Raw genomic sequence first — 21648 nt, 5'->3', positions numbered from 1 at the left:
TCTGTGCACAACTGTAATGGGCCTACATTAATAATCTACATGAAAAACTGGAATTTCAAAACCTGTCTCATTAACATTGCAGATCAGCTTGTAGTACAGCCAGTTTGACTCATACTGAGTTGCAAATGTAAAGCTGACATACTCACACTGGGATTTTCAGACTTCATCTGCCTACAGCTGTAGCAAAGACTTAATTCCTCAGATCTACTTCCATTTTAAAAAAATTGTATGCCCACAGTCTTTGCGTCAGTCTAGACAGTAAACCCCAAGTTAACAACTTCAATGATCAACCTCCCATAATACAGAAAATAGTTTCTATATATGTCATCTCCAGTTCATTTTTAAAATTATTTCATTACCACCACTGCTTTCAGTCAAAGACACTTCATCCTTATTACACAAACAGTGAAACTTTAAACACTAATAATATGTGTGTAAAATACTTACCTATTGCTGTTTCTGGCATTGCGAAAAGTGTCTTTTCTGTAGCAACTCGGAAATGTCCATGGACTGAGAGGCCAACTCCCTATGCATGCAGCACAAGCAAAGGACACAGTTGTAAAATTACCGGTAAAACAACCATAACCATAATGCTATGTAACACACCTCTTCCTTTGCTCTACAATTAGAAACTACTAGATTTACTATGCACCTCTCAACAAAATATTAAAAGGCCTTTTACGGTTCAAACACTAATAAAGCATCATATTACCTTCATGATTTGGCTGAAATAGCATATTATGCTTTAAAAGGTTGATGAGTTATACAGAAATTAACTTCAAAAACCCATGAGTGACAGCAACAGAAACGAGTGACCGCATTTTCTCCATTAGTCTACTAAGGGAGTTGACATCCTTTTGCAAATGTTACCCCATCTATAATTTTTGCACGTACTTCAAACCACCAACAAAAAACTGCCAGTACATTTGGAATATACATAAATTGCACAAAGTTGTAATTATAATACTTTAAAAAGAATAATTAACTATTCTTATAATGTGATAATTACCTACTTTATCAATACAGAAGCATTTTAAGCAGGAAAAGCCTTTGGCATTATTAATTAAAATTCAAAATATGTGGTTAGAAACTCGCTTATTTAACTTGGGGAGTTTTGTTCTCCAAGTCAGAGAAAGAATTCACATTTCTAAGTATTGAGCCCTCTTCTCTAGCAGTCCTTCCTGACGAGACACTTCCTTCAAAAGCAGAAGAGTTCCTGGTGTTGTCTATCAAATATTTTCTGATTTAGGCAGTAAGCGCAGCAAGACCCAATAAAAATACATTTTTTCAGTTCACACAAAATTAATTTAATTTAGATAAATGCTCAAGAGGCAAACTAACAAATTTAAAGAAAAATGGTTATCTGACAAAGTTATTATTATTTAGTAATAGTATTTGAAGTAATCCAAGAATATTTGGATTACTGGGCACAGCCATAACATATGCGTAAAGGAGTCGCACTTCTCAAAGCTTATCTACATGATACGTGTCAATGAAATGCATGTTAGATACTACCTACAGACAAAACCCTCTACTGAGTATTTCACAAGAAGTTTCTTCATACAATTATTTTCTCTGCCTTCCTTTCCAGTACTTCAGCTTACTTCCTTTCCTCACTGTTAAATTTCCCTTTTCTTAGTCCTTCCAACCATCCAGTTTTTCTATTAACACTAAGATATGTTAAATATCATTGGCCAAGTGAAGTCAGTGTCTAATGAAGATGTAACAGATTTTTGAGTAACATTTCTAATTGTTTAGATACTAGAAAAATGGCACTTTACACAACTAAGGCTACTAGTCTTCACAGAATTTCATACTTCCCACCAAAACCAGTGGGATTAATTGGATGATACTTGCCTGGACCAGCATTATATATTTGATAGGCTTTTAAGGAGAGAGTAGAACATAGTAGAACATTTATTCATTTAACTTATCTACAGAGATCTTTGGGTGGGTGTCACATTAAAATTTCAAAAAGTTATCTCAATTTAATATAAAATTACATCCATTTCCTCACACCATTCTCATGCATTCTTCCCTGGCCTCTCTTACAATTCTGCCCAGCAACAAATTAATTGTCACCATTTATTCCGTTAGGGTGATACACGACTAAATTTGAAAATATCTTCAAGTTTTTTTCTGTAAAATGAGTATCTGCCAGTGTTGGGTTTTAATATAGATGTACGAAGTTTTTAAGATTCTAATTTCCTGAGAAATGGACGCTTAAAGTACCTGGTTATCGTACTTGATTTTATATCCAGAGACTAAGCCAAATCTATATACACGAAATACTGCTGTTTCAAGGAGGCAAATGGGCTTTGAGCAAGTATCTGAATCTTATCTGCATATGGTACAATCCGTTATCTGTCCTTCAGCCCTTTGATTGAGGACTGGTCAGAGGCCGTAGATCTCGTCCAAGCTGCATCAAGGGCAACGGCCCTTTATTTAGTTCTCTTGCAAATGCAAAGCTACATGTAAAGCTACATTCACTCCTAAAACAGCTCTAGAAATCTTAAATGAAATGGAAGTGTGACTTCATCACTTCCAACTTTTTTTTATATTATAACAGCATATTTTCACTGCATTTGGTAAAGCCTGCTGTTATTTTTATACGTGTTCAGCAATAATGACGACCTTTTTATAAAGATAATGAAATATAAAAAAATCATGCCCATTTTGCTCTTTCTAATGCTAAAATTAATTTTTTCTAATCCCATATCTTAAGAATACAAATATTAGCTCTCATAAAGTATTTTTTCTGGCTTATTCTCTAGAGAATCAGAAGTTTGTATAAGGACTCAACCTCAGTACTCAATACTCAGCCTCAGTATTAAATAACAGAGTAGAGTGTGAACTCCATGAAGAGAGCTTCTCTTCCAAGCTTGTTCTTTTTTATAGTGATAAAAATAACTGTAGAGTTTTAATAATGAAAAGTTGAAAGAGGTAATTTTCTTTTGAAAGAAGTAATTAAATCAGATTTCACTTTCTCAAGTGCTTAAGCTGTAATTGGATTTGGTTTCTAGACAGCCTTCCAGTTTTGTAGTATAGATAAGAGCTTAATTTCAGATGTACATTTAAAAGACTAAAACTGTATTTTCTTCTTATCCGTTGTATCTTATCCTTATAAGGATATTCTTATCCTTATAAATAAAATCATGCAAATATGTGCTTACTTCTTTGAAGATCATTTCTAAATAATCCAACATCAAGATAAAATTAGGAGAGAAAAATGAGTTAATGCTTTGAGGGTTCAAACCTCAGTAATTTATTAAACTGGTGATCGTATGTTTATTTGCAACTTCCCAAATGGTTATTTTAATACATTCACTGTATGTATTTACCCTTCTCCATCTAATACAGAGGACAGATGCTTATTAGTTTAATAGTATCCTGTATAAAAAACAAACTCTTCCAGTCAGAAGTCTAAATGCATTCCTCCTACATTTCTGGATTTTTTAATTATTTTTTTTTTAAATTTAACTGAAATCTTACACAGCTCAGGTCCCACCTAGGAGGCCCTTCACACTGTTATCTGCAGTTGGGCTGTGTTCACTACACCAAATAGTCTCAGCATTTATACATACAAGTCTTGATGCTATAATGTCTTTGCTAAAACACACTAAATCCTGCACTGTCAGAGTCCTACCTTTCACGATCTTAAAATATATACTAAACTAAATGTCTTCCTTCAGACTTTTCCAAGATAATAGACTCCTATGGTAACTCAGGCTTGTCTTTTAATCCAGATAGTTTATCTTAATACTGGCATGAAAATTTTTTTCCACTGATGGCTGAATGTTTGAATTTTGTAAAGGATACTCAAAGAACGAGACTAGAAGTTAAGGAGTTAAGAAATTAACAATCAATCAATTTAAACAATCTTCCTGTAGGGTTTATATATGAATTAATTAAAAATATAGGTAAGAGATGAAATGGTGGTCTAACCATGTATTACTGGAGACTGATTGGCTATGAAGGTGTTTGGTTACAAATTACAGATTTATTATTACATGGATGTTAAGATATTAATCTTAAAAACAGAATGTTACAACAACTGTTAAACTCAGCGCACCTCAAGGAGGCACATAACATTATAGGCAGTTCAGTCTGAATTCCTCAACAAGCTTCTGAAAAAGTCAGTAAAGTATCTGAATTTTACTTCACATACACCTGATTTCCTACCCAATGCCATATTTCAAAATTAATTATGTGACTGTTTATAGAAAATTTATTGATTTCCATTTTTTCCTCATGATGAATACAGAACTTTATTAAAAGTATTTTTATAATGAAAAACAAAGTGCAAATTACTGATAGATGGAGAAATGGAATACAGCTACTATAAATCTTAAAAGTTGTAGCTGTAAGGCTGCATTTTCTTACACTGAGAATGACCCATATTAGTAAATAAAAGAACTCATTACATCTAGGGAAGTTATTAAGAAATTTGAGGGCCACAACAGAAAACCATGTAGAGCAAAATAAATACGCCCTTCCTGAATGACATACATAAACATCTGTTCACATACAGAAAAGCAGATCTGTGTCACAGCAGAACCATAAATCACGCTTGTCTATTTACTAATAACCTAACTCAGACTGTAAAAGAATCACTGCCTACGAAACTGTAAGTGATAGAATACAAGAAATAAACAGAAAAGGCCTTCAGGAATGTTGTATCATCATTGGGCTGATAAAGAATTTTTAGCTGTTCAAGTAAACAATTTTATGATAATACCAATATTAGTATTGTCTGCAGTGACAGTCCTGTTGTTAACAGTTCACATCCAATGATTATGCTCATTTTTAACTTCATGAGAATACAGTTCCTGGTAGGGCTAGAACCACAAAACAAATGTGGCAATCAACAAACAAACAGTGCGTAACACAACAAAGGGCAAATATATCTGAATACAGATGTGTAAAAATAGCCAAGGTGCAGCAAAAATGTTTTCAAAAGCTTTAGTTGGCAAAGTAAGCGAGTGGAATTGATTCAGGAAGCAGCAGGAGCTTGTAGCTATGTTAGATCAAAAATCCCTGATGTAAGAGCAATACCCACTGCATCCAGACACAGCAAATCTTAAACTGAATCAAAATTAATCTTCGTTCATCATTAATGTAATGGACCACTCCGAAGAGTATAATCCATTATTATCTGTAGATAGTAACCGACAAGATTAGTGAACCACAGCAATGCAGCATAACAGATCAATCTGGACTAGGAATCTCTCTTTCTTTGGTCAATGACATATAAATCAACTCTATACAGGTATCTAAAAAATTTCACTAAAAAACAGTGCTTTTTGTGAACCTGTCTATCATTTAGTGTGGTATTTTAAAAGATATAATATTAATGTAATCTAATTTAAATATAAAATATTAATTTCCACATACTGATTATGTATTAGAGATTCTCAGTCCAAATTCCTACAGACATACAGAAGCACAACGAGCTGACTGGAGATGGATTATCTGTAATAACATCCGATGTTTCAGTCTTGTTCTCCTGACCCCTAATTATTTAAACAGATTTGATACAACTACATTAATAGCAATCATTTAGGTCAGGTTCTTCTTACAGTGAAACTTGGAAAAAAAAATACATAGGCCATTCTGTGCACTGATGCTGCTACAATGAGTGTCCTTTATCAACAGAATTTAGTTGAATTTTTAAAAGCCCTGTTTTGATTTTTCTACTACCAGCCAAAACTTATCAATGATCTCAGACTTTTTTTATTAGGGTAGTAATCTGCAATAGCCATATTTTTTCCCCTGCGTAATCTGCAGGAACTGATCTGGTCTTCTGACGGTGAGCACCCGTGCTGGTGTGATCCCACCTGGCAGACTCTGCAGTGGCAGTTAAACACGTGCCTCTGCAGCAGGGATTGAGCGCCTGCAGTTCATGTCCTCCCTTTCCATGTGCATTGGCTCCTCCAAGGTAAAAAGCAGCAGGTTGAGCAGTTTGGTTTCACGGTCCAGTCTGGCTATGGACACTGTGGCTCGAGAACCATGACGCAAACATAAAAACTTTTACCAATAATTCCTTCTGATTACTCAGAATTTTCTGAAATACCTTCTTTCCAGAATTAAGAATGTTTTCTTTGTTTCTTTTTCACTACTGTCTATTACTTCCTAAGACTTACATTTAATAAGCCTACAAAACTTCCTGGCATCAGCAGTCAGCTGTGTCTGTTAAAAAATACTCTTTCACGTCAGAGGAAGCAGAACTTTTTATGGACGCAAGACTTCTGCTGCAACAGAAAGGGAAGAGAAGATGTAAGGAGATTTAGATCTGAAAAGCCTATAGCAGAAGTCATTAATTGCTAGACAGTGAAACTTTTTCTAGTGTTAAATTTGAAAGCATTCTTTTTCCCCCAGTGCTGTTCCCCAGTGTTTTCCCTATACATAACTGGCCACATATGTTCAGAAAAAGATAGTGTGGGGTTTTTATTATTTCTAAAATTCTGGAAGACAAGCTCTATCCCTTTGTCCCTCTGTATCACCTAAAAATGTAGCTACTGCAAGAAATCTGTTATGTCCAACTCATCACATCTTACTGCCTGCAGGCAAGCAGGAGGAAACCCGCTTCAGCAACTCGCATTGACACAAAACTAAGCTTTTGGGTTTTATCTTAAAAACAGACAGGCACATGCAACATAACTTTATTTAAACAGGGGCATAGTTATTTGGGATGACAGGAGTGAACTGAGGCGATTTTGTAATGATGTTCTAAGCACTATTTCTTAGGAAAAAGAGCTTAGAAAGTATAAGACAGATTAAAACTAACTCAAGGAGAAAATGAGCATTCAAATTCTTCTGGCAACGAGAAAAAAATAGCAGAAATATGAAAGGATGGAAAAGCAGGCAAAGATAATTCTCTTCAGAACTCTTTTTCCTTGATCTATAATAAAGGGAAGGAAAGGGAAATAATGAGATAACTCTCAATGTGAGACTAGGCATCTACATGAAGGCCTAGAACTAGAAAAAACAGTGGAACTTTTCGCAAAAAAGAGTCTGGTGTTAAATGGAAAGAACAAATCTGTGCAGAAGCCTGCAAAAATCTCTGCAATGACAGTCAACAGTGCAGGGGTAGAAAAAGCTTTCCATGAAACCACAAATAAAACCTCCTTTAAACATACACAGGTTGCAGAAAAAAAAATAAACTAGAAAGTACAACTTAAAACTTCAACTTTAATCTCAGAGTAGACAAGCGATGTTTGCTCTTTGATGTGATCCATGTGTCATTACATTGCGCAGGAATGCAAACACTTATTCTGTAATTCTAAAATACTAAGCGTAGTATGACTGCGTAATACTAACATCTGTACAACGTACATTCAGGAAGTCTGCCTTTCTTTTCTGGATGTAAAATAGTGGCATCCATTCCTTTTCATAGTCTACATTAAACAACTCAGTCACTGCAGAGTTGGGAGAGGGATGGGAGAGGCCTTTCACTTGCTGCACCAGTACTGATTCATAATTTAAAATACTTGTTTTCAAGACAGTGCTTTATGATAAGCCCTTTGGGGAATAACATCACATGTAAATCGTTGAACATTCAGTGGTTATTTTTTGTTGATGTCAAGAGCTGCTGATATTATAGTCTGATTAGCTATAAATGAAGTGTGCCATTTGTCCCTAGGATCACTCGCAGGAGCTTAGCAGGCAGACCAATGTGCCAGATGGTAAATATACTGTAACATCAGCAAAGAACGAATCCTTTCTTAGTACTGCCTCAGCATTGTTTTCAACATCCTATATTACAAAAGCTAAGTGGCACACAAGTCAAAGCACAACAAATAACTACTTGCAAAATCTGTATTCTGTTCTACAGTAAAAGCTGCCTTCAGCTTTCAAGCATTGGCAACAAACCAGAACGCAGGCTTCTATGTGGTATACATCCATGAGTTTCCAGAGGGACGGGGAGAGGGGGAGAGGAAGAGAGAGAATTGGAAAGCAGCTTATCTAGGTTTAGTATGACAATTACTTTTACTTCAGGGCAGATTTTAGAGCATAAATTAAAACAAAACCAAAGATTTTCAAGTTTCAGAGCATGATGACTGACCAGAGGCATGACATATTTATAAAAAGGAAGAAAAAGAAAAATCAGAAGTCCCAAGAAACACTGACATTTCTAAGTTCCAGTTTCCTAGCTGTAAAAATGGGTTAAAGGGGTTAATAATGTCCCTTACAAAACAGAAGTGCTGTTCTATGTAAAATAATAATTTTTCATGAAATTTTATATGCTGCAGTTAGTAACCCAAAGCGAATGATGTGTATATATATGTATATGTGTATTAATAACTAATAAGCAGAATTTATATAGTTTGCAATAAAATTTGCACCACACATTAAACAACAAATGAATAGCTGTTTTTTCTGTTAGCAATATCCACCTGTGCACTTCATGAATGCACATTCCTCTAATTAAAAATTGTATCACAAGTGGGCAAAAAATGTGAGATTTTACAGATACGGTTAATTCTAATGTTTCATAGTTTTTGAATGTTAGTCTCAAATGCTGCTATCTACACCTCTGTATAAAAACTATATGCACACAACTTGTATGAATACATCCTAAAAGCAAATAAATTTAAAACAACGGACGTCAAGACACCTTATAATGTGGAGGAAAATGGGGAACTGCCCCCCTCAATTGTATTTTATATGCCTGAGGAATATCAGAAGACACCTAACAGACATTTACGTAGCAGCTGCAATTATTGCATATTTGTCTGTCTTCTTTTTCTGCGCATTTCTTATTAACAGCTCACAGTTCAAGTGAGATCACAATGAAGTAAAGCAGTTGGTTGTCTTTACACTTCCCACCTTCCTCTTTCAGTCTTCAGTCGCTTCAGCTGAACATATTGAAACGCCAATATTCAGTAGTTTACAAGATTTAACTTTGGTGTTAGATACAGGCTCACAATGTTTATGTAAATACTTTTTATGGAAAAGAACAGGCAAACATCAGGTGTTATGGTCACAATGATTTTGTTTCCCTAGTCTGCGAGAAGAGACAGCAATGCCAGGCAACTTGCTTAGAAAGAAAGACTCTGTCTGCATAGATGTCCATACCCACAAACGGCACAGAGAGCAAGGGCAGACCCTTCTCTCCTACTTCTGCATCACTGGGAAATGGTTTTGGCAGTGGGCAGATTCAGACTGTGGGCCACTGGATCTTTGCAATGTTCCCTCCCTTTCCTCCTCCCACCTACAGCTGCAGTCCAGCTAGCTGTAACTCAGAGGCTAACTCGTGAAGCCTGAGAATAAATAACTTTATTTGTAGTAGCAAAGGTGTGTTTTTCCTTATGCTGCTTTGGTCATGACTGCAGAACATCAGGCAATCAAAAAACCAAATAATTCCATTTGGGAAGAAACAAGGAAAAAAATGTTATTTGCAGATATATGCCAGAAATTTTATATGTATGTTGGTAGTGAAAGCAACATTCCTAAAAAGTTGCAGCCACACAATCTGGATAAAAAGGGCACGGGATTATGACAGATACTGCTCAATTCCAGCCCCTTTGTGTACTGGAATTCAATTGACTAAAATGTCTAACATACAAGCTGCTTATGACATCACTACCAATTTACTTTATAAGAAATATTAATGTAATGAGAGCTGTTGACCAAATCACACTAAAGTGAAAGTTCAGACATTTGTAACTATATTGATAGAATCCCCATGGTATCTGTAGCAAGCCTCTAACAACATTGTTCAAGAAAACATCATATTAATTTAGCTGTCGAAAGTGTTTGCTAGAAACTGCATTTCTAGTCTGTGCAGACATTACAGTTATGTTTTTTATTGAACAAACACCTAGACATTTTTCAGGGGTTTATAGCAACCATGATATAGTAACTTAATACAAGTAATAATGCAATGCTGTTGCAAAAAGAACTACTTAATGTATCATGCTAGAGCCCAGTCTCTACCAGCAGGCACCAAAGGGCTGAAGTGTAGCCACTCAGCCTAGATTCAATCCACCTGGGAAGCCTAATCAGACTGATGCAGTGGAGCTATAAAAGGCAATGCCAGCTGATATGGCATTCAGGTTTCTTGAAGGAGAAAATGAATACTTTTTTTTCTTTGTAGTTTTTGAGGAAAAAGGTGGCTCCACAAGACTGACTCTCTGACAAACAAGTGCTGTTCAAGGAAGAAGATTCAAAAAATCGGTAAAAGGTAAGCCATAAAGAAATGTACTGCAATGGAAGCTTGTTATGCAAGGAGGTAAGAATAATGGCTTTAAGAATAACTGGAATTGGTGGCCTCCTAGCACCTGATGCTTTGAGAAGCTGCTGTTTGCATGGACTACTTGTGACAGAGTATCTCTGTAATATATGGAGGATAATTATTCTGCTCTACTTGGTGCTGATGAATCCTCCAGCTGAAATATTGTCTGGTCTCTGGTAATGAACTGTGAAGTACACAAACGGGAGAGATTCCAGGGCATCGCAAGAAGACCAAGAGACTTAATCTATAGTAAAAGCTGAATTATTATCCTTACCTCTATTAAAGAGAGATAGCTAGGAGCAAGGAATGCAAGTATCTCAAAATGTTCTTAGAGAGCTGTGACTAAGACAGGAATCTATTGATTACACATACTAAAAACTTAAATTAGACACTAGGGAAACTTAACTTGAAAGAAGAACTAAGTACTAAGGTGGGAAATCTTGAAAAAACAGAATTCCTGCTGTCGGAGAGTTCCAAATGTATTAGGTGAAAATCTGCAATCATCTAGCTATATTTAACCCTACTTTGAGTGCGAAAGAATAATCCTAAGGTTCCTCTCAGCTCTATACTTCTGTATAGTCTAAAGCTTAACATATTTGACATTACTACCCAAGTGACTAACAGACTCAAACAGTTATTTTAAAAAAATTCCACTCTCTAATAGTCACCTTAACGATACTCTATGTAAGTAACTTAGATGTAAATGAATACTAGATGAATAGAGAGGTTAGTGTGATTACTGATGGTGATTTAGCACCATGGTTCTGAAATAAAGCCTAGCTCAGGAAGTTTCTGAATCATGCATGCTCCTGAATACAATACTAAGGAAGAGTGTACTTTGTACACACTGTCACAAATTCCTCCCTAAACTAAAAACAGTGGCCTTTGCCCCTGAAAATTATGTACTTCTGCTTTGGCAATATGCCACTGAAGTTTTAAATATGCTTTACGTAAAGTTAGTCCAGTGACCCAGGCCACATTCATTAACTTCCAAAGTCTGTGCCCTGTATTTTTTCTTTTTTTTTTTTTCTGTCAAATATTCACCTTGAATTCTAAGACAAATCATCCAAAAAGCCACCACTCAAATCTGTCTAGTGTACTTTATTTGGCTTTGAAAGAGGTTCAAAATACACTTTTATTAATCCTTTTAGTCTCTTAAGAGAGAATATCTGACACAGTAACATATTTTGTGCCAAAGCCCTATTTAGAACTGTAGGTTTAGAGTGAGCTTATAAAGCACACTTCTATTCATCTCCCAAGAATTCAGGAAAAGATTGTGACTTTTCTAGAACCAAGAAGCCTAAACTTAGGACCTCATTTACAAACAATAATATTTTAAAAAAAAAAAAAGTTTAAATACTCTGCATTTCTTGTCTACTGTTCAGGTGTTTCATTTAAAACAAATAAAAAAATCTATGGATAGAGGTCAACTAAAATAATATGAATAGTAGTTTTTAGCAATGAAAGGCTATGTGCCCAGTGTTCCCTTCAACAGTATACACCCTTTAGCAGTACACGTGGTATTTATAACTTGTTTCACTATTTTTTAGCAACATGCAGTCATCTTTGCTTCATCAAATGTACTTGTCACTTGAACTTACTGCTCTGTATAAGTACAAAAAGATGAAATGATACACTTATATTGAATATCAATTTTTGATGAACTTCGGGAGTATAAACACGGTGCATAAAACAAGCTCCACAGCCCCATCTGTTGGCTAATTAAGCTCACAAGAAAGCCATCTACCAGTCCCTAGTCAACAATGTTGAAGTGGAACCAGTTCACTTTTTTGACACAATTCCAAGTTTTACCATCACAAATCTATGGTTTCTGTGGATCAGTAGCAACCTTTATTACCTAAGCACATAATAACTGAGTTTCTAATACACTTGTGTGATTTTTCATTTAATTTAAATTAGAACAACAGAGTACTCCATGTGCATAGTGCTGCTTTTTTGAGCAAGGTTGAGATTGACTTGCTTGTATTTTCATTCACAGATAAATGGTTTATAGTGAAATTGCAGTGTTTAAGAGGTGTCCCTTGATTTTTAAGCCCAAACTAAAACCACTTGCTTCTAAAGCCAAGGGCCTGAATGTAGATTTTTTTTTTTTTTTTAAAGACATTTACTGTATTTTGTAAGTGACAAATGTTTATAGCTCCCACTGACTTGTAGGGACTAAGATAGCCAGATCCTGAGCGTATGAAATATGACCTGGTTGTGTTAAAAACAGAGAACCTAGCATATGACCGATTTAAAACAAAGCATCTAATTATACCATAAGTAGAATAACTCCTTCAGATGAATGCAGTTCTAGTGAATAATTACAATAATTACAATAGAATGTAGTACTTCATACAGCAAGCCAAAAAAGATCACAGTATGACCATGACAAGTTCAAGGGATGTTCTAGAGGTCCCAGTCCTGAAAATGGTGAGAGAAAAGGGTGGGGGATAGATGGGATCTAATGCACTTTTCCTATGTAAGCATTGGTCCATTTAGAGGAATGAAAACAAATTTTATAGTCGAGGGAGGTGGCTGAAAGGAAAAGCGTAGAAGACAACTCAAAGCTAACACAAAACACGTACATAAAAATTAATCAGCATTGAGAAATGCTACTGCTGAACTCCATTAAGTTATCAGTAGATACTTCCATGTACTGCCAATGGTGGGGCAGAAGTATGTTGATGAAAACATGCACTCCTGTAGGAAGGACATTATCTCAGAGTAAACTGCAGCTGTATTAACAATTGCAAATTAAATAGCACTCAATGTTAAAAAAAAAAAAGTTTAAAAGTAGTCTGGAACCTGAGACCTACCTGCTTGTTCTGCTAAGTTAGGCTGCATACCTCCTCAATCAAAACCTAGTCCCCTACTGCCAAATGAAGGTATTTGCTACTAGTATCATCAAATTGAGGATACGCAAGTAAGTTGTCATTCAAACTCGAATGACAGCTAAGCTCTGTCAAGGTCGCACTGAAATTTGGATAGCCTATGCTAAAATTTGGGTATCCAACTAGTTTCAGATTAACTGTAGTCTTTTAAAAGCCCTTTAGAAGAAAGGGAACTATTAAAGAGTCTTAGTAATGCAGGATCACCTGACTCCATTATGATCTTTTCAGTCCAAAAAAATACTTTCCTTTTAAAGTATAGCTTAGAATGATATTTCTCCAATTTTTCAAAGAGTTATCCTTTAGTTGTATTTTTTTATAGTTCTAATTTTTAATACACTTTGAGTGGCAAATTATTCTCAGCTCTTGTATGATCTACAAACTCACGCTTCAGTATTCTGAAAACTTTTGTGAGAAGCTTTTCCTCAGTGACAGGATTTTGCTCTTTTTCTCAACACAACCACCAGATCTCAGAGAAAGCAGTTGTACTAGCTATCAAAGAACAGCAGAAGCACTAGAAGACCACCTATCTACCCTGACAGGCAAGCAACAAAGGTTCAGATGATGATGCTTGTTCTTGAATTGAGATGTTTGAAATGTCACGTGTCCGTTCAATCAAGTGCAGATTACATTACTTTAAAATAAACTACGTCAGATATCATACCAAGGTACTTAACTCACCCCTCCCATTGTAATGCCATCGATAAGTGCCACATATGGCTTCTTGCAAGTCCCTGTAAGAAATTAAAAAAAAAAAATAAAATTGAGCATTTTTTCAAAAGAGTGGATCTGTGACTAACTGTGTATATGACACGTTTCCCCATGTCTTACTTCAGCAAGTGCAACAAAAAATAACTGGGAAATTAAACAGTAAAACATCAACTTAAAATGAAGGTACTTCATGTAATTCTTAAGCAATGAAAAAAACCACCAGCTACAGACATACTGCATTCTGAGTGTTCTAAGAGAACATTATATAACCGCCAAATGTCAGATTGTTTCCTGCCTGAGTACCTGACAATTTATCTACATCTGGCTATCATAAATAGCTTTGTAAGATGTTGGGACACAACAGTTTCCCTTTCACCTCATTTCACAGCCTGGATTAACAGCACAGAGTATGCACCAGCACTCCAGTACTTAAAAAGCCAGATGTATTGGTAGGTTTCAGCCAAAATGTGACTATAAACTACTGCAATGCAAACATGTTCTGTCTTGCCAACCCTGTTGCATGTTACAACCCTGAGTGTGGCACAGGCAGCTCAAGATGATAATGTTCTAAAGTACCACAGTTTTATCTATCAATCAGCTTTATCTGTTAGGCCTTTAGGAGGTAAAAAACTAAAGACCTGATGCTTTCAATTACCATTCATGGAAATATTCAGAAGTTCACTGTGAATGAAACTGCTGCTTCATATTCAGTGTTTTCAGGTCAGACTGAAAGTTCAGTCAGATTGCTGATATGGGTATCCACTGCAATCATGTTGATAGCTTTTCTGCAGCAACTAGAGATCCTTGTTTTAAAAAAGTATTATTTTAAAAGGCAGTTCAATTCTTCAAATAGTGGTTAGAAAATATAAACCGAATTGCATTTTTAACTTTGTTCTTACATGAACATATGGGCTAATGCTTGGGCTCTAGATGCTAGTCTTTGAAATAAATTTCTATAGAATTGTGCCTCTCCAAGTGCAAATGCTGTGAAAGCAGCTCCCCTGTGTATTTTTAAGTTGTAAAATATAAGATATAAATAAATCTTTTTGGCAGACATCTCAAAGGAATACACTCATACCAAAGTTATCAAAAATGTAGGTTTTGTAATTACATGCATTATAGACATAGAAGACACTGATCTTTTAAAAAAAAAATGCGAACTTTTAAAGTATGTACCCTTGCAATATTTGAATAGACTAGTGAGTTGGAAGGGACCTACAACGATCATCCAGTCCAACTGCCATGATAATACTAGTTTTTCCCCAAGCACATGAAACTTAAAATATTTTTCTTGATTAAGGCAGGAAAAGTATATGACAAATGTGCTAAAAGTGGAAATTCTGTCAAATGAAATAAAAACAACTTTTCAGAAATCACTCTTATTGTAATAACTCTATGCTCTTCTGTCAACCTAAACTGATAAGCAACACCTTCACGTCTCCTCCTGTAATGACCACCAATGGATACAATGTTTAAAAACTCAAACTGTATTCAATTAAAGTATGTTTGGAGAAGTTTCTTCTCACCAAAACATTCAACTCCTGACTTTTACCCTAAAGAATTAATATCTTTTACCCCAGTAAACCTTACACAGTGTCTTTGCTGTTAGTTATTTTAAGACTACGAACTCCTAGGTTCTTTGCAATAAACTAAGACAGTTAAGTCCTAGCTTGAGTATTCATTTATGCAGTTTATTTAAATGGAAAGCTTGAAAATACTTGATCATCTGCTTTCTGACTGAATACTAATGATTTTCCATGAATCTATTTTTATCTTGGGTCTTCTTTGGAGTAGATCAATGATACTTAGTCCAGAACTGCACTGTCTACATCTAAGACTTAATTCAACCATAGCAGAAATATAACTACCCAGAACAATGGGATGGGATAAGGTAGCTATCTTAATAGCTTAAACAAAAGAAACAAATTCTGTATGCAAGTTATAAAAATGAGATATGCTACACTACTGCTACTGAACTTGATAAAAAAAAAATATTACTACTTCTATTATGTTATCACAGTCTTTTATAGATTAGCAAAGAGAAAAAGTGAATTTACATTCAAAGCCACTATTACAAAAACCGTACTGCTTCAGAATTTGCTATGAAACATACCAATGGCATTGTTCAGCATATATTCTTCTCTGAAGAAATCTTGTGCCAGTCTATCTCCAGTTTTTCCTGCATCTGTGATAGCTTAAGAGAAATAAAAATTCTAGAGATAACTGTAAGTTTAATAGAAAACACAAGTAAAAAATTAATATCATGTGGTAAGGTTTTTTTTCCTACAGCAATGAAACAGCAACTTAACCCTGCTTTGCTTTATTTGAGAAAATTTGCTCAAACTTAAACATGACCGCAAAGCTTCAAATTTGAGTCAATTCTATTACGCTGGAGACTCTGTCACATACTTCTAAGAATGCAGTCCATTTTCTACACTATGGAACCCCTCTTAATGTCTGGTAGTCTCGTTTGTGATATTTTTTATCAATATATAGAATGGTCACTTAAAACTGATTATACTGAAGACTGAATACTAAAAATGAGAAGCCAATTAGAGTAGGACATAATTTAACAATAACCCAGGCTGCTTATTTACCTAAAATTTAAAACAACTGATAATTTTCAGTTTGGAGATTCCCTACAGTTCATAGTTACAAAATAATCACAGATACATTGATCACCATTGTCAGCTCTGTATCTAGTCATCTCAAACATCAGACACAAGTTATCCAATGGTAACAGAGCTACCTATTAGGATCTGTCAAATTTCTTGTAAAGAATCTGTCAGTAATGAAAATCTGGGAAGAAAAAGGTAGAGAGAAGAACCTTCTCTTCTCAGGAATGACTGGCTGCTATTAACAGTTATTCATAAAACCCCAATTTTTACTCTTCTACAATGTTCCGACAGCTCTCTCCTGACAAATAAGTTAAATAGCATCTGTACATCAAGGTGCTGTAAGAAGTCAGCACAATTAATGTCTCTTACTGTTGTGCAGAAAGCATCTGTTTAACGGACTTAGAGTAAATAAAGGAAATCAATGCAAAGTAGTAACAGGCAAAGATATTTCAAATGTTTAAGTGGCTATAGTCCTTACCTCTGATGTCACCCCCAGCACAAAAAGCTTTTCCTCCAGTTCCCTTTATAATTATTAGAAAAGTTTCAGGATCTTTCTCCCAAGTCTAAAAAGAAGTAAATGTTTCCATGTAAGATTAAAGTCTGTGCAAAAAATGCTTTATCTGTATACTGTCTGTAATTCTTATTTTACTTTTTCAAAAAGCAAATCAAACCAATACTTAAAATAGTTTGTTTTAAGCTGAAGTTTGAGAGCTACATGTCTTTCTCCCATTCCTGTGTCCTATTCAACCTTGACATCAGAGATCAGCAAAAGCTGCCTTGTGTCTTTTGGAAAACTGCCTATGCAAAGCTCCCAATCTCTGAAGAAAGGTAGCACTCCCTAAAACAGTGTCAGACATAAATCTCAATGTGAACACAATGCTGGGGCAGGAAGTTGGGAATATGGAAGATATAATAACTATGTTTCAGGCCAAATAATGAAAGTTGTGTAAACCTAAGATGCATGGCAAGGAAAATGGCATTTAAATTGTTGATGGATTTTGCAAAATGACTGCAATCAATGCCAATCAAGCATTGACTGGATCAAATCAATTTGTGCACAGATGTTCTGTTAGGTACAAAGACCATGGTTTCGGTTTGTTGTTTTTCTTCTGAATTAAATATACTGTTACAAGATCTCAGCAGTGCTGCAGCTGTATTGAGAAAAAGATGCCTTTTACAGGGCTTTCCCCCCACCCTTAAACTATGCTTATATATCCCTTATTTAAGTAGGTGTACCAGATAAGACAAGACATTTCTGTATACCAGCAACTGTACTTAAAATTATGCCACCTTTTAAGGTTGTGCTTCAAATAAAGCCTGGCAGTCAGCACTATAGAGTAAGCATTTCTTTCTTTAATTGTTCTTTGAAGAACGCATAAATTTGCAACACAACTGTCTACCAAAATACCAAAAGGCAGGCAACTATCCCACAAATACTGGTATCTAATAAGTTTGACTTTCTGCATATGATATATAATATCATTAAATTAAAAGAGGACTATTTGCATGCTTAAAATTTCACATTACTTCACTAGCTTGATTGGGTAGAAACAGTGCCTGTATAACCATAAAGAAGTTCTTGAAGGAATGACACTAACAGCACCATGCTTCATAATGATTTGTATCCTTTATTTCAGCCCCGCAGCCTCCCCACAAAACATGCACCCAATCAAGAGGCAACACTACTTCATAGCTTGGAATTTGTGCATGCTCACTGACAAGTTGGGTGTTGCCAAAAGGAACATATAAACACTGAACTTGCTTTTAATTCAGTTCTGGTTTTAATATGGGTGTCTCTTTATCTATCCAGATGTTAAATTTAACTTTGTCTGACGGCTTGTTTCTCTGACGTGTCTCCTATTTCTAACTTGCTTGAAACTGACTGTTCTTTACTATCCTATAAATCTGAGCTCATTGGATGACGCACTCACACAGACTTTCATTCTTCAAATCAGTACATTAAATGTCAGACTGAATTTTAAAATTGGTTTTGGACAATGTAGATATAGCGTATGGGTGGAAGCAGATCTACTAACCTTTATTTGTGGATAAATTTGTTGGATCATAGAAAGATTTAGTGCATTGAGAGCCTTGGGCCTATTCAAAGTTATTATTCCTGCACCTCCTCTCTTTTCCAACAACACTTCAGCTGTTGAATCTGTATGCTTAGACATCTTCTGTATATGCAAAAACAAATAAAAAAAGCCAATGTCATCAGTTAGATACCTGGAGTAGCATGCTTACAAGAGTGTTTATGGAAATATATTATTGAAGCGCGCTACTTAAGATCATAAAACACGCATTTCAGAATTACTTGCTAACACTTCCCCACTGTACTTCAAGATTTATTTGCATTTGCTAAACAGTTCTTTTGAAACCACTTTATGTTTGAGTCCTTCAGAGTAATAAACCTTGGTCAAGTTTTCGAGCCACACGCTCTTTAACAATGACATTTGAGTTCATTTAAAAAAACCCCACACAACAAAACACAAAGCCATGTTTCTTTAAGACTGATATTCTGAAAATACCTGCAACAATTATAACAATGACAGTTCCATGTGTCCTTACTGGCAGTTTGACAAAGCAAAACCAAACATATACATTGCTTTGTCTGTAAGTAACTTTTAAGAGTAGAGAACAAATCACTAAATTATTTTCACAATTGATTTCAAACTCACAGTTGAATGATATGTAAGAAATATATGGAAGCTAACCTAGAAACTAACTGTAAAAGTAAATAAAGCCAAAATAATTAAGCTTTAATTTACAGTATAATAGAAACTTGTGACAAAGTGCACAAAGATGTGGGCAGTGTTATGCCTGAGCAATAAATGATGGCATTCATAACCATTGTCAGCAGACGCATTAGAAATTGCATGTGCTGTCTGTCTCAGGGGGGTTGAGTCCTAAAAGCTTCCAACTTAGTCAAACAAGATGCTGTTCTTACCAAATGTTGTAATATTACTTGCAGTCTGTTGAATGGCCTCAGCCTGAAAAAGAAATATTAAAAAGACAGCTAAAACCATAAGCCAGCTACACAATCCCCAAATGTACGACTGCTGAGTTAAGCAAAGCTTTGTCAGAAAAATTTCTAAATGCAATTGGTTTACATTCTCCTTTTCAAAATCAAGTAAAATTAGAGTACAATTTTGACATCAAAACAGTTGGAAACTTCTTTGCTTACTAGTAAATAGGTAGCAGATACCAGTGCCAACTACTAATGTTTTCAATGTGTTCAAGTTAGAAGGTGAACCTGGAAATAATAAGACAGAGAGTTTGGGGGATATGTTTGATACTTAGCAGTGTATGTCTTTTAAGGATTTATAGCCCTTTTCTGGATGTTTAAATACTAGTACTTTTTTTAAATCGTCTTGTCAAAAACGTGTGCATTTCCAAAGCTTCCATTACCCCAAACCTGCCCTCATGTCCTTGTCTGTTTGCACGTTTAGGTAGGTTTATGTTAAGGGCTTGAACATGGCTCGTGCTTCTATTGCTGACAGGAGATACCCATGCTGGGACGTTTTGTGAACACATTACTCAGTTTAAGTAATGAGGCACTTATTAATTGCCACTGCATTCTATTGAGGAAGACAGTTAAGAACAGCATTTGCTGCACTTCAGACACCAGGCTTGCGTCAATGTTAATGAGCCACTTTATCTTTCAGCTACTTAAAAAGCACAAAACACAGCCAATTAACGCGTTACATGCTGACGTCCCGGCGTCCTAGCCTAAATTTTTAAGTACACGCTCGATTCAGAATGTGGAAGTTAATCTAGGCCTAAACTATATTTTTATACAGCTTCAGGGCGTTACAGTCCCCGGCACTAGAGGCCTCCCCGACCCATCACTCCCTGCCGCGAGGCACTGCCGGCCCGCCGCCATTTAAACCCCCTCAGGCGTGGCGGAACCGGGGGGGGAGGTTTTCCGCGCCGCGGGGTGGCCACTATCAGCACGGCCGCCTTCCCGTTACCTGGGCAGCGGCCTCAGCACTCGGGCCGCCATGTCGGCAGGCGGCGCGGCCGATCGCCGTCATGGGCGTAAGCGGAACGGTGGGGTAGGGCGCATGCGCGGGGGGTGGCCGGGCCCCGTTCCCCTTAGAGCCGCCCTCACCCTTCGCTGGGTAAAGGGGAGTCTCTGAGGGGCAGCCGCCTGCCTCCGGGCCCCATTCCCGCTTAAACACGCCTTTTGCAGTCAGCGTAGCGACTATGAAAAGTATAAAAGGCTGTTAGGCCCCTTGCACGGTAGTTGTATGAAGGGTTTTCCTTACCTTGACAGGATTTGGGCTGCTCCCCGGTCCGGGATTAGGTGTGAGGACATGAGGTGAGGCTGTTCCTTTGTGGGTGAAGCAAACGATGTCGCGTGTAGTAGTTAATGGTGGTTGCTGCCCAAGGTGGAGAAAGCTGCGTTTCCAGATTAACCTTCAGAGCCGAACTCTGCCGACCGAAACTGCATTTTGACGATGCATTGTTTTCAGCAAGCAAAGCCACTTGCTTAATTTCAGGCCTCCCTGTTTCTCCTCATCTCTTTTACAGCTGCTGCCACACCTGTGCTGCCCTCTTGGCTACAGAGACACAGATGAGCGAGCTGGTCTAATGTAACATCCCACCAAAACCTGGTTATTTTAGAAGGTAAATGTGGGGATTAAGCAGCTGTCGTGGTTACTGCACCGACAGTAGCTGGGGACTGAACTGTGAGCTCAAACGCAGCGTATGTTCAGCGTAGATAGACTCAGAAATGGCAACCAGGAAAATTGCCATTTTATAAAAAACAGAAGATTAAGGCTTTTGAGAATTAACAGACATCATAGTAGGAGTCCATAATACTAAATTCACTTTTATTTCAGTAACTACGTCAGACCAGATATTTTTAGGCTGCCACATACCACCATGACACTGATACTGCAAAGTGTGATGAACCATAGAGTAAATGACAATACAGTGCATTGGACAGAAATATAGCTTCATCATTTCTTAAGGTAGCAAGTGCTTTGCAGTGGCTGTCTTGATTCACATTCGTATTAAAAAAATATATAATAATTATCTTAAAATCTTGTAGCGAAATTATTTTTGCTGGAACAAAAAAGTGCCAGCTCTCGGAAGCACTTCTATAGGAGTCCCCAGAGGGCAACCTTGCTCTTTATTTCAAGAAACGATTCAGCCCTTGCTTACACCAGTGTCATCCGGATTGGCA

At 36.4% G+C, this 21648-nt stretch overlaps 1 protein-coding gene across 2 annotated transcripts in view; it reads right to left on the bottom strand.

Moving 5' to 3' along the window:
- The window catches only part of HIBCH (3-hydroxyisobutyryl-CoA hydrolase), a 42086-nt gene extending 21574 nt beyond the window's left edge, over positions 1-20512 (bottom strand). For both annotated transcript variants that reach the window (XM_054210317.1, XM_054210318.1), the window contains exons 1-7: positions 20429-20512; positions 19405-19447; positions 18494-18634; positions 16936-17020; positions 15953-16033; positions 13810-13862; positions 448-526 (exon numbers count right to left, since the gene is read on the bottom strand). In XM_054210317.1, coding sequence (XP_054066292.1) covers positions 448-526; positions 13810-13862; positions 15953-16033; positions 16936-17020; positions 18494-18634; positions 19405-19447; positions 20429-20460 — 514 coding nt within the window. In that variant the 5' untranslated portion in view covers positions 20461-20512. The remainder of the gene's footprint in view (positions 1-447; positions 527-13809; positions 13863-15952; positions 16034-16935; positions 17021-18493; positions 18635-19404; positions 19448-20428) is intronic.
- Between the last annotated feature and the right edge of the window lie 1136 nt (positions 20513-21648).

This window comes from Rissa tridactyla, chromosome 7 (genome assembly GCF_028500815.1).
Source record: "Rissa tridactyla isolate bRisTri1 chromosome 7, bRisTri1.patW.cur.20221130, whole genome shotgun sequence".
NCBI lineage: Eukaryota > Metazoa > Chordata > Aves > Charadriiformes > Laridae > Rissa > Rissa tridactyla.
Note: the sequence above shows the minus strand (reverse complement) of the source record. Positions and strands in the feature narration are given on the sequence as shown.